Source organism: Periplaneta americana, chromosome 7, assembly GCF_040183065.1.
Source record: "Periplaneta americana isolate PAMFEO1 chromosome 7, P.americana_PAMFEO1_priV1, whole genome shotgun sequence".
Lineage (NCBI taxonomy): Eukaryota > Metazoa > Arthropoda > Insecta > Blattodea > Blattidae > Periplaneta > Periplaneta americana.
This window is the reverse complement of record NC_091123.1, coordinates 56,940,130-56,962,753: the sequence shown is the minus strand read 5'-3', so window position 1 is coordinate 56,962,753 and position 22,624 is coordinate 56,940,130. Positions and strand designations below refer to the sequence as shown.

General features: G+C 35.4%; 2 protein-coding genes across 7 annotated transcripts in view; one reads left to right on the top strand and one right to left on the bottom strand.

The window, feature by feature from the left end:
- LOC138703115 (protein YIPF5-like) overlaps positions 1 to 22,624 on the top strand; it is a 71,324-nt gene that overhangs the window by 17,757 nt on the left and 30,943 nt on the right. Inside the window, exons 1-4 of one of the 5 annotated variants that reach the window (XM_069830701.1) lie at positions 13,066 to 13,265; positions 13,586 to 13,713; positions 19,241 to 19,452; positions 20,180 to 20,889. In XM_069830701.1, the coding sequence (XP_069686802.1) occupies positions 13,595 to 13,713; positions 19,241 to 19,452; positions 20,180 to 20,319 (471 nt within the window). In that variant the 5' untranslated portion in view covers positions 13,066 to 13,265; positions 13,586 to 13,594 and the 3' untranslated portion in view covers positions 20,320 to 20,889. Of the gene's footprint in view, positions 1 to 13,065; positions 13,311 to 13,585; positions 13,714 to 19,240; positions 19,453 to 20,179; positions 20,891 to 22,624 lie in introns of those variants that run through there. The other 4 variants (XM_069830700.1, XM_069830702.1, XM_069830705.1 and 1 more) reach the window with 4 other exon arrangements.
- On the bottom strand, positions 2,856 to 12,192 carry RpL9 (ribosomal protein L9). 2 transcript variants are annotated; one of them, XM_069830698.1, is made up of 5 exons: positions 11,994 to 12,192; positions 9,855 to 9,993; positions 8,560 to 8,673; positions 7,231 to 7,444; positions 2,856 to 2,992 (listed from the first exon to the last, which is right to left on the bottom strand). In XM_069830698.1, the coding sequence occupies exons 2-5, from the start codon at positions 9,990 to 9,992 to the stop codon at positions 2,889 to 2,891; spliced, it is 570 nt and encodes a 189-aa protein (XP_069686799.1). In that variant the 5' UTR covers position 9,993; positions 11,994 to 12,192; the 3' UTR covers positions 2,856 to 2,888. The 2 variants fall into 2 exon arrangements, with proteins under 2 accessions (XP_069686799.1, XP_069686800.1); XM_069830699.1 differs by lacking the exon at positions 11,994 to 12,192 and adding an exon at positions 11,840 to 11,957.

Sequence of the window (22,624 nt, the reverse complement as noted above, 5' to 3'; positions counted from 1 at the left end):
ATTCAGAAAAGTGATGATTTTGACGACACTTCACACAGCGTGGTGTGAGGTGGCAAAAGTTTTTAGTGTGACCATAACGCTAACATCTTGTATACTGAGGAATGTTTCGGGGTTATCAGCGATATTCTACTCTAATGAGAGCATGTTGAATTTGTTTTAAATAAAAAAATCTTCTTACCCTGTTCATTGTTGTCCAAATAATGGTCTGTTATATCACATCATCTGTCATTGCCCAATTTTCTGGCACAAACATAGAACCAATCAGCAGTTGGGACATGGAAGGATTTTTGCAGTATGTTTGTTGATATGCAGAGCCTTCTTGGATGGAATGAGGATTAATATGTTATCTCTATATGCCTCATTGAGTCTAAAGGCGATGCTTTTACCTTGTTATTAAATCCTTTTTTGTTGATGCTTATTTATTCAATCTGAAACCCATATGCTTTAGTATACACCTTACACACACACACACACTACTGAAAACTAATTTTTTTTTTATTTAACACGTTGAGTGTCACTTGACGCGTATAGACGTCACACAGTCCTTGTGCCATATGCCAATGACGCGTATGCACGTCATAGTTGTTTTCTTGCTTTCCTGCGCATTATTCCTTCAGTATTTTGATTATTCTGTATTGTTATGTAGTATTACTTCCTGGAAGGGTGCTGCTACTTATCATTCTTGGTTATTACTTTCCACTCATTTAAGTAGAGGAATCATGGATGATAAATTAGATGATAATTTTGAGATGCCTCCAGGTCCTTCAAATGCAAAAAATCATAAAAGTGCGCCAGTTAAAAATTGCAAAGATGACGAAATTGCACGGCTATTGAATACTTTAATGCCTGATTCGGACAGTGACAGTGATTTCAATCCAAATGAAAGCCAAAGTGAAAGTGAAATTGATTTTGAAACATCTAATAATTCAAGTACTACTCCAGTTGCCACTCCAGTTCAAAATGTGGATATTTCGACGTCTTATTTATCTCAACTGAATTTGAAGACCGCATTGTTGAAACAGTAAATAAAAGAGGGCAAAAAGTACAAAAGCCAATGCAATTGAAAAGTATAACACATGTCAGGCGTCGATCGGAAAGATCAAATGCTTTCGTATTACTCATGTGAAAGAAAAACAGTTCGGTGGCATAAAAAAATTGGCATTCACTTCTTACAAATAATGTTACTGAACGCACATAATTTGCATTCTCGGTATACCACAAGGAGTAGGATTTCGTTATATGATTTCAGACTTTCAGTAACACGATATTTGTTCTCGTACGCTACATTCAGCAGTCCAACAATCAAACGGGAATCACCAGCTGTGAAATACCTGCCTGCAAAACAACGAGCTAATGAGAAAGAAAAAAAAAAATGAGGAAACTCTGCAAAGTGTGTTACGAGAATGGAAGAAGAAAAGAATCAACATTCTACTGTCCTGATTGCCTTGGTCAACCTGGATTGTGTGTCGATCCCTGCTTCGGAATCTACCACAAATGAAGATAGGCCTAATTTGTTTTTCCTTAACAATATTTCAATATACGGTCACATAACAAACAAAAATAAGTGTGATGCGTATATGCATCAAATGGCACTGATAATGGAATTATAAACACGGTGCCAGTGACTCGTAAGCACGTCATCAAGATTTCAAACACTGTCTGTACTCGAAAATTATATACGAGGTTAAAAATTATTCATAGACACTATTACATGATAAATAAACAGAAAAAACTAATTGGCTCCTGGGGATAGATTTTGCAACAATACAGTCGGCAGCGTATGTGTTAAGAAGGGTTATAATTTGTAGAATAATGGTACTACCTTCTCGTGGTTACTGTTTCCTTATGGATAAGTCATACCTTTTCAGCTGATCCTTGGTCGCAGAATTCAGTGTCTAAATCAGAAGGGTTTAACTCTTATAATGAAAGACATATCCTCAAAGAAGTTTCTCAGTTTGCCACTTTGTGTGTATAGTATGTTAGCTGTGTTCCAATGTTAATGATGGGAAGGAACTGGTTATAAGTGTTGCCAATCTGACAATTTTGGACAGGTATTATGAGTACCCTGTGATTTTCTTCTGGAGAAAAAGGTGCTAAAACTCTGTGTAGAATATATTATAACAGATGGGAAATTATTACTATTGAGTGCATGGGAATTTCGTCGTTTTTAGCCTTTTTTTTTTTTTTTTTTTTTTTTTTTTTTTTTTTTTTTTTTTTTTTTTTTTGCCCACCTTTAAAACTTTCAAGGCCTAAGCAGAGTTCAAAGACTAATTATTAACACATAGTTTCATGATTAAAAATACAGCAAAAACTTTTGTATGGTAACTATCATACCACTTTAATCTTTTGGAGCTTGTTAAATACAATTTTTTTTTTTGTACATGAGCATTATAAACAATCTTTAATGTTAATTTAAATCGTGCATAATATGCCACAATATTGAACTAGTGTCTTAAAAATAATATCATACCAATTAAAACATCAAAGTTAAGATTATGAAACAATTTGCCATGCTATAATACTAATACATCATTGTTGCCATAGCACCTCTTTCTTCATGGACAATGATATCAAACTACCCATCATTACAAATCCGATGTTATTTCTTTATTCATTGTTTTATAATGCTGTCGTACAAAAAAAATGTCAGACACATGTTTATAATGTTACTGTTATTGCATTCGTTAAAATTACGAAACTCACTTCACTCCAAATTGACTCATGCCATAAAGTACTTGTTTCATAATACACTATCATGAGAATCAATTTTATCTTTAATGACTTACAATGCTTTTAAATACTGTAATGAATTTTATTAACGGAATAGGAAATAGGATAATAAATTAACAAAACCATTTACAATTCAAACGAACGGTTATCAAAGTATTTTATTCCTCCTGTACAACAGTAGTCTTTTCCGATACATATAAACCATCAAGGAATTTTCGGATGTCCTTGTTTTTCACAGTTGTTGATTGCTGGATAAGGGCAGCTGAAATGAAAAAGAATACAATGAAACTAAGTCAGTATTCCCTCAAACTGCGCACATCAGATAGACTACTATAAAACAAGTTGCCCATACTAATTAAAAGATTGGGAAATTAAGGCTTCAATAAAGAATTAACAGTCAAAGTAAATTTTCACATCCTTATAGTGCTTTTGCATTTATAGTAGGCTCGCTCTATGCATCCCCAGTTAAAGACAGAGGCTACCGCACGCTGAGCGGTTGTCTTTTGAAGTAAGACGGTCCTCCCAACCTTTTCTGCCCACTCGGGGGATGGGGTAATCTCTTTTTCCGCTTTCTGAGGCAAATATATATGTTGCCAATTCTCCCCTGAATGCTAAAACTAACTGCAGTCTTTCTTAATATGTTCAAACAATTCACAAGTGTTTTTGTTCGCTGTTTGAAAGTCTTCTGTAATTTTATTATTATTATTATTATTATTATTATTATTATTTCGTGGAGTATATTCTAAATTACTTAGTTTTTTACAACCCCAAGATAGCATTGATAGATGAACAGCAATTTTAAAGACATAATTAACTTTATTAGGACAATAATATAACCCTGCCCAACCCCATACCCATCAATTATGTTGCAGGCTATCAAATCAGCCATGCAGTAAGAAACATGCAGTGGAGGAGCTCGCAGCCTCATATGGACACGTTGTGTTACGCTTTCCTCCGTACCACTGTGTTCTAAATCCTTTGGGAATGTTATGTTTTATTTAACGATGCAACTGCCGAGGTTATATCAGCGTCGCAGGTGTGCCGGAATTTTATCCCGCAGGAGTTCTTTTACATGCCAGTAAATCCACTAACATGAGCCTGTCGCATTTAAGCACACAAACGCCATCGACCTAGCCCGGGATCGAACCCGCAACCTCGGTCATAGGTCAGCGCTATACCAACTGCGCCAACCAGGTCGACCTTTGGAAATGATCTGGCATCAACTGAAGTCTAATGTTAGGAAAAACAATATTATCGCGACTTGAGTCTAGTGTGTTAACTTCTGCGTGATGGAGCTGCAACAATCAGTCCTCATAATTGGTCCTCCTGTGTTCAACATGCAATTAAAACGGAAGGGAATTATATGAAGCACGACAGGGACAGTAACCAAGAGAGATTTGTGATTCATTAAGGAGAGAGTGACGACGAATAGAGGTAAGAGAAGAAAAATGTCATTTTATTACATAACATTTCAGATTTCACTGCGAATTTAGACACGAAACACAAATTGACAATATTCTTTCGGTGTTATTATTATTATTATTATTATTATTATTATTATTATTATTATTATTATTATTGATATAGTCTAAGTATGAAAATATATTAGTTTGAAGAAGTTGACCGTACAATGATTCTATAACGGATTTATGCACACAGTAACTCAAAATTAACCATTCATTAATTCGTGATTGATTGAATTAAAGTACAATTTGTTGTATAGAAATAAATATACGATTGTTTCATACCCACGTGGCGAAGTCAATGTAAAACGTGACAACTGCGCGCCTAGAAATTTCCGCACGCGTCCCTTAATGACCGGGGTGGACCGTGCGGCTAAGTTATTCTAGCAACAAAAGAGACCGACTGGGGATCCTTTGAAAAATCCTACTATATCTGTTATGGAGATAAACTAGTGTACAATTCGATGGAAGAATTCAACATGAGATCATTAACAGTTCCTTTGTCAGCTAGTATTATTTAAATGTGAGTGGCAGAGAAGTTAGTTTTGTGATGGAATCAAATTCCATGACAATCAAGAAAGAAAGAATACATTCATAGAGTTGTGCCCAAGGGCAGGTCTTTCACTGCAAACCCAGCATTCTCCAGTCTTTCCTATATTCTGCCTTCCTCTTAGTCTCTGCATCTAAACCATATATCTTAATGTCGTTTATCATCTGATATCTTCTTCTGCCCCATACTCTTCTCCCATTCACCATTGCACGCTTCAGAAGACAGTTTTTTTTATCAACCAGCGACCCAGCCAATTTTTCTTCTGTCTATCAATTTCAGCATCATTCTTTCTTCACTCTTTTCAACACAGCTTCATTTCTTATTCTGTCTGTCCATTTCACATGCTCCATTCTTCTCCATATCCTGTCCATGTTTCTGTCCCATATAATATTACACTCCACACACAACAATTCACTAGTCTCTTCCTTATTTTTTTTTTTTTACCAGAGGTCTGCAGAAAATGCTTCTTTTTCTATTAAAAGCTTCCTTTGCCATTGCTATTCTCCTTTTGACTTCTTGACAGCAGCTCATGTTACTGCTTATAGTATACCGAGAGTATTTGAAGCTGTCCACTTAGTCTACTGCCTCATTTAGAATTCGCAAGTTCACCTTCTTTAGTTTTCTTCCTATGACCATGTTCTTCGTCTTGGCATTTATCTTCATTCCATACTGATCACAGCTGTCATTTAGCTTCATTAGCATAATCCTTAGTATCAACTCCTCCTACTAACAACGCCATATCAACAAATCTTATGCACTTCTTCCTCCTACTATCACTCCTCCCATGTTCTGAAAACAGCTTTTCACTAAATCCTCCAAGTAGATGTTGACCAGGGTAGGTGATAAAGGGCATTCTTGATGACTCCTCTTCCTATTTCACTTCCTTCTGACATTTCTTCTATCCTGACTTAGACTCATTTTATATAAAGGTTACAGGTTCGTCAAGTTAGCTCTATGGTAATGCGTTTGCCTCCAGATTAGCCGGTCTTGGTTCGATTCCCAATGGGGTCAGAAATTTTCATGTAAAATTTCTACCTTGAGACTAGGAGAAATGGCAGTGCACAACTTCTGATCACTAAATTGTGCACCAATATGCCTGGGTTAAATCCAAAATCTCTCCACAGTGCAATGAAGGCATATGTCACTGTTGATAGTGATTTATCTGTCAGATGGGGACGTTAAGCCTGGCAGCCCCTTTGGTGCTATTCGACCAGAGTAGGCTACATGTCAGCACCAGGTTTCCCTTCCTCACCTTCATTATGATCCTCAATTCCCTACAAAACACTTACACATACACTCACCCTAGTACACGACATAATTCTTCACAGATACATATCATGCTTAATGTGGACCGCCCAAGTGGTGTGCAACTTGAAAATGGGTCATAGTCCTGTCATCTATCCACAGTACTTAGAACCCGAATCACGCAAGTGAAGTGGGTACGCAAAAAAAAAAAAAACCTGATATATATATATATAAAGGTTACTGAACAGTCTCCTCGCCCACACCTGTGAAGTAACAGTCAGCGCATCTGGCTGCGAAACCAGGTGGCCTGGGTTCGAATCCCGGTAGGGGCAAGTTACCTGGTTGAGGTTTTTTCTGGGGTTTTCCCTCAACCCAATACGAGCAAATGCTGGGTAACTTTCGGTGCAGGACCCCGGACTCATTTCACCGGCATTATCACTTTCATATCATTCAGACGCTAAATAACCTAGATGTTGATACAGAGTCGTAAAAAAACCCAATAAAAAACAGTCTCCTCTCTTTCCAATCCACTCTAATTTTCTTTAGGATTTTCATCCGTTTATTTCAGTGCACTCTGTAAACGCCTTTCCTGGTCCACAAATACTATAGACCTATACACTTCTTTGTTCTTCTCTAGGTATCAAGAAAGAATGTATGTTATAAATTTGAATACTGTATTATAGGCTCAAAAATGGCTTAACTATGAAATTGTAAATTTATCTTTGAAAACTTCACTAAACTGACTTAACTCATTCTCCCCATATAGTCTTCAAATTCTATTTCAGATATTGTTAAATAGCATTTCAATTATGTTTTTCTCACTTATGCGTTTTTCTCTTCTAGGCCCAATAAAAACGTATAAATTTAGTTTTACTCTTTGACAACAGTTTGAAAAGAATGTGTTTATGAAAGAACATCACGTTACTTGTATTGCTGTACCATAGTATCTACTGCAATTTACACAGGTTGTGTGGGAACAGAAGACACTTCTCATATAATTAGTACTAATTAGTATCATTTTATCACTTGATGAATCTTCTTAAAACTACTTTTTAACTCCATTTAGAACTTAAATTTCCAACTATGTTCGATCCTGTGTTTTTTTTTTTTTCCGGAACTACATATTTAAAAATTGTTACTATCCTGTGACCCAAAATTTTGCTGGCATACAATTTTATTCTTTCTTATCTTATTAAAGAAAATCCGAAGTCAGTCTTCATTATATTACACTTGAAATATTACCTGATCTCGATACATCCTCTATGTCATTGCCCTCAAGAATCAGCTCATCCTTCTGCTTGGGAGAGTTGGTAACAGTGACACCAGGTGCCATCTTCACTCTGCGAATGAACTTCTCTCCCAAGAAGTTACGAACTTCAATAACTGTGTTGTTTTCTGTTGTTACACAGTTGATGGGGAAGTGAGCATAGACAGCACGCATCTTGTAAAGGAAACCCTGCAGGCAAATAATACCAATCAAACAATTTTATTAATTAGGTATACTCCCACCCCCATCTCTTTAACTCTCTCTAGCTTGTATGTGCATCACAGAATGTAATACTAGAGATTTCACCATTTATCAGCATGCTCTTTCAAATGGCATATAAATTGTTTTGAAGTTTTCTTAACATTGTGATGTTCCCTTGCTAGAGTTGGACAAGTCACTAGAAACACAGTCTAATGAAAATTTATTCATAATTAGACACAATTTTATTTAATTATGTGTCCAGGACTGGACAATGACAACAAAAACAACTTTTAACTTGTGAAGAATTTGTCTGGCAATCTTAGTTCTGTTCAAGTCATAATTAGGACTTAACAGAGTGGAAACAGCCACGTTTTCTCTTCCTCATATGTACAGAAGTACGGGGGGCAACTTGTACATGCATACAAGCTTCCCACGCCTATGAGGTGCACAAACATTTACGTAACAAAATATATCATTTAAATGATTGCAACAATGAAATGAAACTGTAGTGTATTTCTTCTTAGTTTACTTTAAGAAACCAGCAGTCACTGCCTATCTCAGATGTTTCTTGTAAGGCTACAATTACATGTACCACTCCGAGAATTTTTTTTGCTAGGTGAGCTGCTAGCAGCCTCATGTGTAAAAGATTTAATGATGTGAGCTACATAATATGGAAATATTACTTTGTATTGGTATCATTTTACTAGTTTCACATCAGTTTTCGTGAAGCAGCTGGAGTCATTTAAAAACTGAGGGACAAGAGCAGCAAATTTCATGCATATTAATTCTACAGTCCCAGTTTCGTCATTTTTACCCTTATCCTTTATATACTCATATTTTGCTAGCAGTAATTTGAAATTTCAATAATTCTCTCAACATCTTACAATAACATATGAGTAATTATTTTGTAATTTTATTCATTTAACTCTTTTTTTCTTCTTTTTCACTATGTTTCTAGACATTGTGCCCTCACGATGTAGTACAAATAGCATTATCAAACTACCATGAAACCTCCAAATCTCGTATCAGATGTGAAGAAGACTACAATGTTAGTTTCATACATAGAATGTGTCGTATAGTTTAATTAAAATCATATTTCATACCTTGGTTACACCTTTGATCATGTTCTCAATATGAGAGCAAACAGTGCGTACAGCTGCCAGCTCCTTCTTGGTCCCAAACCATTTTTCTACTTTTAGAAGCTTTGGATGCACCAACTAAGGAAAAAATAATTTAGGTAAAATAAACATATAACCTCACATTGTTGACTAAATTTCATTTATCACTTACTACAGTTTTTTATATAACATTTAAGGGGAATGGGAAGAAAAAAGTGGGGAAAGAGCAACAAATAGTAATGATGATAATGGTTGTCGCACTCTATACTGCAAATTTCACAGTATCCAATGGAATATATCCCCAGTTCTTTTGGAAACAAGCAGTCAGATAAAAATTAAAAATTCATACATAAATTTGATGACCGCAAACTAGACTTAACAACATATACGAGTTTCATGATTTAGGCTTTGCTTTAAACAAAATATTATAGATCTTAGGCCAATTCTGCACAAAAGCGCTACCAAAAGGAGATAAATTTCACAGTGAAAAAATGTGTGAATTGAACGTACTATTCATAAAAAATGTATGTTAGGTCAAGGGGAATTTTTGAAAGGACTGTGGGACTGAATTCATACAATAGCAATGCTGCAACATCCAAGTTGAGGGAATGCATTTCGAGAGTCATTCAGTTGCAAACATGGTATGCTCAGGATGCCACATGAGGTGTAAATGTTGAGGGAAGAAGATTTAAGATGAAATAGCCCCAAACTGACATCACCAAATTTTTCTGGTTGTCAGTACGTACAACTCGACTAGAAGCAACATAGGTAAATCAAGCATGCATACTTTTAGTAGTGCTTTTATACAAAAATATCGAGTACTTATTATCTGTATCTTTATACATTGTTTGGCAATCTTAGTTCTGTTCCAAGTCATAATTAGGACTTGACAGAGTGGAAACAGCCATCTTTTTTCTTCCTCATCAGTACAGAAGTACAGTAGCTGCATGTACTATAAATGCATGCATTCCACTTTATGAGGTATAAATGAGTGCATACAATAAGTAGCTACAGCTATCATTTCTTTGTCAATTTTACAAATATAAGAAACTTTTATGCTGATGAATGTGTTCTCAAATGTGATTTTATGACAAAAGAGTACAAACAAATTCATGGTATGGTATAATGAAGTAATGATAATGAAAAACGAACAAAAATTCATCAGTGGTCCTATTAATTGTATTACACAACATTAAATTTGCAGTGATATAATCAGTGTAATGTTGTTATATATGACGGAGAGAAAGAGAAAAAAATCGTAAATATCATAATATACATACATGGATATCCAAAGCGAGATGCTTGAAACTCCTTTTCAAAACTCCACGTGGTCCCTTAACAGTTACTAGTCGTGACTTAACCGACACAGTAACATCTTTAGGGACTTTTACAGTCTGGTTTGTCACAATTTGCTTCATCCTGCAAACACAATATATTTATATATTAAAAAGAAGTACCGGTATAAAAATCACTCGTATAATTTTCTTAGAGAATAACAAAATTTTTCTATTAATAGGCCTATATACAGCGAACTTTGACTTTACGATAAATAATTACGGCAGCTGGCAAACCACTTTGGAGTTGTATTATTGGTCCAGGGGGAAAACGCCAAAGCAGTTTGTTGAAGACCACAATTATTTACCGTAAAAGATAAAATTCTAACTTTTCTTTCTACTTCTCTATATATTGTTTGGCAATCTTAGTTCTGTTCAAGTCATAATTAGGACTTAACAGAGTGGAAACAGCCATCTTTTCTTTTCCTCATTAGTACAGGAGTACAATGGCTGCCTGTACTATATACATACAAGCATTCCACTTGATGAGGTATAAAATAAAAGGGTGCTATTTGGTTACCACGTTAAGGTACAAAACTATTTACATCCTTGGAGGAGGGAAGGGGGAAGAGGAAGAGTGCAAACGCCACTTTCACGCCGAAAATAAGAATCAAAAGTTGCTGGAAAGTGAAAGAAGATGCGGGAACCTGTGACGGCTTAGGTAAGGTTAGTATAGACTTTTGGTATGGCTTCTATACATGAATCTGTAACAGATTTGGTTCCTTTAAGCTTTTGGTAAGCAAAGAGTAGATTTGTCTGCACTTGTCGAATGCACATCGTCATACTTAAGAAAAGGCACTTTAGAGTGCCAATAATTCATTTTGTGTGCACAAGGTTGGACTTTTGAAAAGGGAAAGGAAGGAATCCGTGTTCTGAAATTCATCCAATACGTTGTAGAAAGATTTTGGGTCACGGCAACGAGTTTCCTTCGATTAAGGTAAAACATGATACATGACCTACACTACAAAATTCAGAATGTAGAGTATGAATATTTTCGAAAAGTAGGCACCGAAATTTACTATCAGCAGAAAACGTGTCTACAAATTTCAATAACTCGTGGGCAGCACAATAAGCCTCATGCTGCAGTGCAAGTCTTCGAGTCCCTCTTTTTTTACCATTGAGAGGGGGTGGGAGAACTTGTGGGCATGAAACATCGAATTTCGTTGTAACAAATGTGTTACAAGTTCTCTTCACATTTTTATATATTATAGGCTTCAAGATGAATCACAGTGCCGCCGATAAATGTTAAAAACAAGTAATGGGATGTAGATAACAAACTAGTGCCAATTATCTTATATTTCCGAGAGAAATTAATCACTTTAAACGTCACATGAATTCGTCCATGAGCTGCTTAAATGTATCCTAGTCTATTGCCAGTTAATGCAACGCTCACACTATTCGCTGCTTTGGTGTATCGTGTTCGATTCCTGGTCACGAAGAAAATTACACATTACCAGATTTTCTAGCATTGCTAATGTTTCTCTGCATGAACTCATTATAACCATTCACATCGACGGCCTGGTTGGCTCAGTTGGTATAGCGCTGGCCTTCTATGCCCGAGGTTGCGGGTTCGATCCCAGGCTAGGTCGATGGTATTTAAGTGTGCTTAAATGCGACAGGCTCATGTCTGTAGATTTACTGGCATGTAAAAAAACTGCTGCGGGAGAAAATTCCGGCACACCGGTGACGCTGATATAACCTCGGCAGTGCCGAGCGTCGTTAAATAAAAACATAACATTTAACCATTCACATCAGTTCCAAGGATTCTCCTCTCTTCACCAGTAGCCGACACGATAAAAAAAATTATGTACTTGCATATAACAGAAGCTTTACAACGTAACAGTAAGTTCCATAACACACAAATTGAAGGAAAACAAAAATGTAAAATGATATTTGACGAGCATGAGAAGCGCACAACATGGCCTACTTACGTCACAAAATCCTGTAATAGTAAAACACCACGGAAACGGTATTTATATAATTTGTTTAGTACGTTTTAAGTAATATATCTGGTAATCTTTCACATTCAGGTTATATTAACACGCAGATGAAATCGGATTCAATAACCATGCTGACGTTGCTTACCTCCACGCTATCCCACCATACACCGGAAAAAAGGAATTTCGTGTTTCTAATGTGGACCAACAGGAGCGCTAATGGCCATACTATCAGGTTCGCCAACTTGTCGGCTTCCAATTATAGAGTTTTCAGGAACACAAAATCGAAATTATTAATCATGCAGTTGTTGTGTTAACTTTGGGAAAAGTAAAATTATAAATTAATATTGCATTGCAACAATTATTAGTGAGCGACGTGGCTCAATGGTAACGCACTAGACTAGCATTCGGGAGGTCCCGGGTTCAAACCCTATGATTGGCAAATCTGAAGTTTTTCGCGGTTTCATGGAAATTTACATACTATGATTCATCACGGCCTTAATCGCCAGTATCATAATCATGAGTAAAGTTGAAATCAGTTAAATGATTGTAATAACAAGGGGAGATTTAGGAATGGACACTAATGTTGGAGCCAAAATACTGTTGCAGTTAAAGGAATATTTTTTGGAAGACAATGCTAGTGTCCATTCCAATGGAGATGCATAATATGTAGACAATAAGCCTTTTAGGCTGACGTGTAAAGGTCTATAAAACTTCTTAAAGACACCCCGTAACCTAACCTAACCTAAATGATTGTAAACCGTCGTACAAAATAAACAGAATCTCAACAATAGTCCACGACCTGCGCTATTGATTCTATATGCACAATATGACCTAGAGCGCCTAGATATTAATAAATAAACAAAGATTATTATTATTATTATTATTATTATTATTATTATTATTATTATTATTATTATTATTATTATTATTATATGATTCCACCAATAGCAACGCAAGGTTCTGAAATGAAATGCCACATTAATCATTTATGTCAGAATTGTCAGCAGTTAAGATTGAAAAACCATTAGTTCATGCTTATTTATAGTTTTTATATTATATCAATTTATTGCAAATATATAATAACTGTCGTTACTATGTTAATATTATATAATCTATTATGTGACTATTGGCTACCTTGGTTCCACGATCTCATGTTCGTTCTGAAAAAAATTATAAAATAATTGTATTGTGTTAACTGATTTATTTATTACTATTGCAATAAGGATGAAATGTATTATTTTATAATATATCAAGATAGTTTGACAAAATTAATTTATATAAAAGAGAAATACTGTATTTTAATGCATAGATAATTATAATAGGACATTTTTTTTGATTGGACGATTGGAGCAAAACAGAACGCACCCGTTTGACAGTAGCGAAGATTAGTCGGTTGTCTGCTGTTGTGCGTGATTCGGTGGGTATTCGTATAACACTTTCTGCTCATCAAATTAAAGACTATGTAAGTTTGTTATAAGCTGTTTTTTATTATGTGTAAACTACTGTCGTCAAGCTTTATTTTTATTAAATTCAAGCTATTGACACATTTTAGTTTTTATAATTTGAAGTCATGCCTCACACTTAGTTTGTAAGGTTAGGTTGGTCTGTTGTGGTTACGTTAATCATTGGTAATATATAAATATCGCACACATAGTTATATTCTGTTTAGTTAATGCAGTGGATGTATAGTGATCTAAGTAATTAAAAGGGTTCTAATTATGCAATTTGTTGTTACAGAACGTGACAATGTCTGGTTATGGAGATAGGCCCTCGTATTCTGAGCACGGTGATGCCTATTGGGGTGATCAGGCACCTCAGAGCTCGTACAATTTTGATATGACTGGCAACAATTTTGGACAAGAATTGTAAGTTTCGTGGATAGTATGTTAATTTTAGTGTACGTGTTTGCAAAATATTCAGAAGTTTGTAGTAGCCTGAAGTTTTAGAGGTTTTGGAATGTAGAAGATATGACAAGCTTTTTATACTTAGGATGTTTTCGTCGACACATGTGAAGAAATTGTGTCGTATCATCTAAATTACAGTCATAGCCTATTCTCGTTGACCAAAAAACGGTGGTCCAGGGAAATTTTGAAGAGATTCAGTTATAAAAGTAGTTGAACACTTATTATGATTCTTTATTTTTATTTCGGGTAAAGCATGTTAGTATAATGCTGTATATTACGGATGTAAAAAGATTTTTTGAAAAATTGTAATTATTATTTATTGTTAGAATTATTTTTTCGGATCTTCTTTTCAAGACGTAGTATTAATTTATTGCTTTACAATTGGCAACGTTACAATCATGTACCATATGCATTAAGTTATTTATTTTCGAATTATAGTAGGCCACGTTATGAATATTGCTTACTATTTAGAAGTCTGGCCATCGATGTAATCTCGGGATAATGAGTGCTAGCTTATTCGGTATTTGAAATTACTCTCAGACGTGGGTTCGAATCCCGTTTGGACTATCTAGATGGGCTTTTTTCCGAAATGTTCTCCAAGTGTAAGACGAATGTTAAATAGTTCCTTGGCGAATTCTTTGATTCTTCTTACCAAATACAATATCTTTCTTGGTCATGTCGCCTGTTTCACTGCAGCTGGCAGACTGGCCAGTTATAGCTGTAGCTGCTGGCGAATCAGATATAATATCCCTGTAACTGATTCAAGTTCCCATAATTACAGATACAATTAAAGTGTAAATAAACTCTTACCTTATAACAGGAGAAGTTGGTAATTTTATCCTGCTACATTCACACATTTCGTGGACCTGGTTGGCGATTTGGTATAGTGCTGGCCTTCTATGCCCAAGGTTGCGGGTTCGATCCCGGGCCAGGTCGATGGCATTTAAGTGTGCTTAAATGCGACAGGCTCATGTCAGTAGATTTACTGGCATGTAAAAGAACTCCTGCGGGACAAAATTCCGGCACATCCGGCGACGCTGATATAACCTCTGCAGTTGCGAGCGTCGTTAAATAAAATATAACATTTAACATTTCACACATTTCTGGAATTTTCTTAGGAAATTGTCATTTACACGCATCAGTTCGTCTTCCAACATTGAGTCACTTTCTTGCCTGATTGTCTTTCATTTCTTCTAATATGTGAGGGTTTGTTCCATATTCTTTATTTTTCAAGTTCTATCATAAGTAACTGATTAGGGAATTGTGTAGGCCATATCCGTGTGTTCTGAATGAAACCATTATTATAAGAGAGAGCGAGAGTATGGGAAACAGGAATGAAAGACTCTGCGTATGGGTAGATAGCACTCCTGGCACTCTATCGCATTTCCAGAAACATCAGTTGTAAAAATATATATATATATATATATATATATATATATATATATATATATATATATATATACCGTTATACATTGGCGGTTTCTCGGGGGAGGGAAGGGAGGAATGTCCTCCTCACATTTTTCTTCTTTTGAAAGTAAATACCAAATGAAATATATGCCTTGAAATTGGAAGAAGATTCGATAATTTTTAAGTTCACAGCTATAAGAAAACCTCGGTTGATCGAGTTTTAAACGACGCGCACTCATGTGCTGCTAGAAAACTGTGAGAAAGATTCGAGATTGTTTGTGTGGAGGAAAGTCAATCCTTTCCTCCTTTACTGCAGTTAACACACATAGACAACAGCGCACTAGCGGTGAGAGACAGAAGCAGAGTTTTAAAGCAAGTAAATGAACGGAAAGGGAGGAGATCCTCCTCTGAATCAGCACATGGGCGGGAAATATAGAAACCGACTGGTCGTGCAGCAAGCTCGCTACCGCTGCCATCTAACGATGCTGCATTCAACCAGACTATAATACATCTAGGAGGAGGCACAATAAAAACAGTTTTAACGCAAAGCTATGAAAGACACCATATAAACTTTTTTTTAAATTATAAAACAAAACATATTATTCATTGCACTTTATATAAGCTACTACTCATGGTTTGAAACTTTCGAGGATATCTGAAAGTTGAGAGGAAGTAGTTCTATGTTAGTATCGCAGATCTTTTTTGGCCCCTGAAATTCACTTCCATTCATTGTCTACTAGACAGGAAAACAGCCAAGTTGTCAGTTTTGTACAAATATATTTGAAATTGAAAACACTCCAAACTAAATTAATTTTAAGATAAAAAAAAAATCGGTCACCTACAGCTTTGAACAATAATGGTAGTATGACTTTACAAGAACTGACATTCTTCAAAGGCAAGTGATACTGAACTTGTAAAATGTACATGTGGCAACACAGACCATGTCGGTGGGTACAGAGTTCTTGCTTTCCTCAGATTATTTCCCATTCCCACTTCCGTAAAACGGTTCTGGTTATGTGTTAGTAGCTAGTCTCTTCCAACACGTGAGATGCTGTAGTGTGCGCGAAAAATGCTGCGAGGTTGTGAATTTCCTTGTAATTGTTAATTTGTGCAATTATCCAACAATGAATGGAAGTGAAAACATATTTTTGACAATTTAGGAAACTCAGTTTACAAGAACAAATTATTGCTATACAAAAGAGAAGCCCAACTCTAATACTTTCTGGTCTTACATATATGCATGTAGGCTAATTTGTAGCACGTTTCTCTCAAGAATGTATCATTTTGCGCTGTTAACTTCTTTTTTCTTCGTAAGAAGTATGCAGGAGCCGCCACTGCCGTTTTATATATATATATATATTTTAAGTATCGGATATATACTAAAATAAAATAAGAGTAAAACAAACTCTAAGAATATTTTAGAAAGCATAATTTCCTCTTACAAATAGTTCAATTTCTCTTTCAAAACCAATGCTAAGTGTGCGTTCTTTAACTGATATTTTTGTTATTAGTTGTAGTGAAACATCCCTCGCCCCACTTTTCTGACGTCACCGGAGTGCACAGATAAAGTGTCACAACTCTATCTTATGTCTATGAACAAACATTTGCAAGGTGACATTGTAGATCTTCCAGAACAAATTCTTCTAGAATTGGTAGTGCTTTCAGATACTGTCCAATCATGTCTATAGATTGTGGAAGTTCGTTCTCTGCATACAAATGCTGTTGTATATTGCAAATCAAATTCCAGTTACCAGAATGGCATGTATAGCCTAGCAACAAACATTTCAAAGTATGCAGAAACCAACTGCTCCTAATGGTCATAATGGAATGGGGATTAAGTCATTTGGATTGAAACTCTTGAAGAGTAAGGTTCTACTCCTGTGAAGTATAGTTTACTCTAGATCTTGAGGAATGTTGTGTAAGAACTGAGTTGGGTCCAGAGATGATTTACAAAATAAAACAAAAAGCGCCATATTAACATACACTTACTGTGTTCAGAAACATAAACAACATTCAACATAATAAAAAAAGTTTCAACAGTTATACACTAAAGTAAAAATAATTTTATTAATGCGACAGATGTGCCTGTTTTTGAAAAAATATTTTTCAGATCTGCACTCTGTATTCGATACACATATAGTGATATCACTTTCAAGGCCAATGAGATTTCTCATCTTGGTTTTGATGGCAGTCATAGACGGGAAGCTTATTTTGCGTAAATATAAGGTTGCAAATGTTATAAAAAATTAGTAGTTTTTTTTTGCAAGCGTCCACATCTGTGGAGTAACAGTTAGCGCCTCTAGCCGTGAAACCAGGTAGCCCGGGTTCGATTCCCAGTTGGGGCAAGTTACCTGGTTGAGGTTTTTTCCGGGGTTTTCCCTCAACCCAACATGAGCAAATGCTGGGTAACTTTCGATGTTGGACTTCGGGCTCATTTCACCGGCATTATCACCTTCATCTCATTCAGATGCTAAATAACCTAAGCTCTTGATAAAGCATCGTAAAATAACCTACTAAATAAAAATAAAAATAAATCTTTTGCAAGCTCGAGGTATTCATGCATTCTTTTGATCCACAACTGGTCTACACTGCGAAAAAGCCTAGTTTCAATATTCCATTAATAGGTAGGCCTACTTACAGATTTAAATTAATTTTTTTCTTTGGAATTTCAGCTAGTTGAATGCACCTGTCTAAACATGGATTTAGTATCCATCTGTGATTGTAGTATTGTTTGAGTGTCTTCTGGTGAATATTCAAAAAGCTCTTGTTTAGAATTGTACAAACTTAATTTAACTTTGGCGTCCAGTATCACATGTAGCTAAATTTTCCAAGAGTTCTTTAATGCCCTGGAATGCATCAGATTTCTTCTTGTTAAATAATGTAGGCCAGAAATCAAGTTTCTTTATAGGCTAAATCCTTTGATGTTATTCCTGGCTGTTATTATGTTAACATCTTGCAATTGCAAACTCGTACTATTAAAAGTATATAATTGTTCGAAAATATCAGCAAAGTAGGCTACTGGAAATGATCTTCATGTAATATTTCATTGTTGCACTATATTTGGTCGTTCTTTGGGTGGTTTCCATTAATTTTAAGTAAAATTATCGTGGTTTTCGAGTTTAGAGGAATTTGTATTTTTCGAATGGGGTTAAGCACACTACCAGTTCGGTAGAGTGAGGTCACATGTAGAAGTCTCGACCAAAAGTGGACCGTGTCTTCAAAAATTTTGGGAACCACTGCTCTAGATAGAGTAATATAGCATTGTTCTATTCATACTATGTTAGTGTATTTCAGATCAGTTTTAAGGTGTAAAATGGCTTACCTGTCACACCTTTCATCGATAATAATTATTAGTGGGCGTGAATGTATGACATCATACACTAAGCAGGAACAGAAGCACTATGTTTATCTGTGCAACAATGATATCAAATATTACATGATGTAATACAGAAGATGTGGGCAGATTTGACTATCTTATTATTTAAATGCGTATCGCTATATTTTTAAGCATATTTTTTTTAAATTTTATTTCATAAATGCATACATATTTCAGACCTTTTAGTGCATCTAAATTCAAGGTCTGTTGGTATAACCTGTGACATACTAAAACTCATTCACTCGCTCATTATGTGTTTCTATGTCTTTTTGTATCCATGTCTGCCTATCCTTTCTTTTTCCTATCTAAGGAGGGCTCGAAGGCTTGCACTGCAGTCTGAGGCTTTAATGTGCTGACCTCCTTATTGTAGGAGGATTGTTGAAGTTTTTAGGACCGCATTCCTTTGAGTAACCAGTACATGATTCACTGCTTGATGCAATCTTATCGATTCAGCTACAGCATCTCTCTGTTGCAACTTCATAGCATTATCAGATCGAAAGGATCTGCTGTCTATTTCTTTAGATTATATCATATTACAACTTGTGTTACAGTGTAATCTGACACAGACAGATTCTTTCCTGTTTTGTTTAGTGCTAGTAAGAACTGTGACAGTCTTCACACACAGACTCGAGCTTACTTAGAATGTCTACCGTTATATTTTGTTAGTAATTAACACTTAATTTATAATACAATTTTTCTTATTAGGAATTTCCAGTCCTTTGATGCCAGTCAGCCTGCCGAGGCTTCTTATGCTGGAGGTCCAATGTACAGTTCAAACCCATACTTGGATCCTTCAGCCGGTGTATCAGGCTATCATGGTGACATATTCACCCCAGCAGCACCCACTGGTTCTCAAGCAGGATTTGGAAACTCTGGATCTTCAAATGACTTCGAGGATGAGCCGCCACTTCTGGAGGGTTAGTATCAATTGGACTAACAGTGGTTTAAATGGTGATGGTTACTTTAATCCGTATTATTAATATTAATTTATATTTATAAATCTTCTCACCATTCGTGAGCTGCCACAAGGGACAAAGAGTACTTAACCATATAAATGTTTACAAATTCATTGAACCATTGATTTTGTTTTAACAGTGAAACTCCTACAAGTACATAGCTGCAAATACATTTTAAGATTAGTGGAAATATACCTAGTTTTAGAGAGGTAAGTGTTACAAAAAAGTAAAGTATGCTAATGAACTTAGTTTGATTTCGAATATAGGTGATGCTTCAGGAGAGCAATTGATCCTTTCAATGCAGCTAAGGTTACAACCGGAATAATAGATGTAGATATTCCAAACTTCTTAAAGAGATCTTTCATGAAGAGAGTAGCGGTACCTCTTGCCCCAACCAGAAATCCGATTACTTCAAGCTCTTTTAGGTTGTATTTTTGGAGGTAATAGGGAATGGTAGGATTGTAGATATTCTTTTTTTCATTATCCACTTCTGCTGGCTGTTCCTCATCCATTTCGAAACGCACAGTGGGATCAATTATGTATCCAGATCTTGTAGATTCCTTGAAAGTTATTATATCTATGCGCCGTGTACTGCCAGTGATGGAGAGACCATGTACTTCTTCAAAGGTGTTGTAATCGGCATGTTTAAGAGCAGTGGCTATAATTGATCGTACTTGGTGGTGTCTAGTGTTTCGCAGAGCTTCGCTGTGCGAACAGGATCCCAAGACATGTGCAAGAGTTTCAACCTTGTTATGGCAATGCCTACAACCGTTGTCCTTGAGATCTTCCCGGCACAGCACGTACTCAGCAACATTTCCAACCATTTGAATGCCATCGCGCCATTCGCTGTTGGAGAGTCCTTTGTGTTTACAAATCAATTTGTTGGCACCAGGATATTGTTTAAATAAAACTACGCCTTTCCCTTTCTGTGGATGACGGCACCAAGGCAAGGGTTAAGGTGTGGTCAAAATTGTTGCAGAGTTGAGACTTATGTGACTGCTATTGATGACTTCAATTTGCTTCTTATAGGATTTATGGATGTAAGTATAAAGTATGTTAAAGATAATTATTACATCAGAGGCAAATAGGACTATCAGAAAGGTGAAATCGGTATAGAGTTAGTAGGTATCTAATGCACTTGATTTAACAATCCAGTTATTTTCTCTCTTGTTTCCCAGTATTTATTATTTATTAATTTTTTTATACTGGCAGAGTTAAGACCATAGGACCTTCTCTTACATTCTACCAGGTCACAAAGTATTCAAGCAGTGAAATTTAACAGAGCAGAATACTAACATATTACAAAAAATAATAGCATAACAAACTCGACACTAAACAATATGAAAATAACACCATAATAGAAAAAAGAAAATAAAATACAGATCTAAAGATTGGAATTGGAGAGCAAGCCAAAGCCCAGCATTAGATAACAACAACAGATTGGAATGTAATAAAAGCAACTCAGTTAATACAAATAGTTAACAGGGAAAATGTTATTTTCTAATGCCATGCATTTGACAATAGTCATTTGACCTCTTGCACTCCAATATTTTTCAAAGATATTATCATGGTCAGCCACTGAAGCACAGATTTTGAGGTGTTCCGAATCCATTTCTTGGTTTGAGTTGCACAATGGGCAGTTAGAGAACTGATATATTCCAATTCTATGCAGGCCTATTGCCAATCTAAATGCAGCTACAGACGATTTTCGTGGTAAATCGGGAATTAACTGTGGATTATGATGCAGAGAGTTCCATTTTTTCATGTAAGGAAGAATAAAACAAATGGAATGTAATAAAATAATAAAAAAAGAAAAATAAGAAATTAAAATAAAATCGACAATATTTTGGCTATGATAATAAATTCGTCTGGTGATTAAGAGAATAAAAAAAAAAGAAAAAGAAAAAATAAAAGAAAAAGAAATATATTTAGATGTGAGGCATTTAGTTGCAAAATCAGATACATCACTAAAACATAATTTGTCAATATGAAGGAAAAACGTTTGCAAGGAACCAAGGATTTGCAACCAATACTACTTTTCATCATACAAATCCATGTGATGTATCTGGCTTTGAAGTATAACAGTGCTATAGCAGTTGTAGAGTCATATGAAGATATGAAATATAACATTAACTCATTTCGAAAAAAAAGTGATGTATCTAGTTTTGCAACTACACGTCTCATGTATGACTTATATTTTGTTGAAATGCTTTACAGTGTGTTAAATGACTCATATCCATTTCTTCTTCTTGAGAACACAATACACAATGTGGAGTAGACAATATGCCAATTCTATGTAAATGTTTACCCATAGAATCATGACTTGTAAGGAGTCTGAATATAGCCACAGCAGATGTACGTGGTAGGTCAGTAATTAAATCAGGTCTTCTAGTAAATTTTCCAATGAGAATTTTTTGTATTGTTTAATATTTGTACATTATAATTATTTGTAATTTTATTTTTAATAATTTGTTTTATTGAATAATATGAAAAATTATAGTTTTGTTTATGTTCAATTTTAGTGCCTTTCTTTGCTAGAATATCGTCTCTCATATTTCTGCTTTACCACAATGTGCGGAAATTCACTGAAAAACTATAAGTTTATTTAGACTTTGGATTTGTTTAATCATTGAATGGATTTCTTTTATTTTTTCCATTTTTGGTTGATTTGTTGTTACTTAATACGACTATATTCTTGTAATTATCAGTCCAAAGATTTACATTTTGAAGGGATGTATAAAATAGCTTCAACTTTTCCCCAAATTTTTATAGAAAGAAAAGAATTCACAAGTACCACCTGTTTCGGCTCCTTCCTCGGGATCCATAAGAGAGGCATCTGTATATGTATATGTTCAGTTACTTAATGGATATGTTGTGTGTAGAGTTTCTAATGTTAAAATTTTTTCTCCTTGAGGAGAAATATCTTTCTTGTTAAAGACAAACCTGTAAGGCCGGGTGCACACAGAATCAGACGCGGCGCAGCGCGACATTTTGTTTCATGCTACTTGTCTCCCATTGATTTCTTATTATGTGATGCATACAGAATCAGACGCGGTGCGACGGTCGCGAGCAGACACGAGGAAACACGGGGAGTCGACATCGAATGACTGCTAGAAGTTCGTCGCGAGGAGAC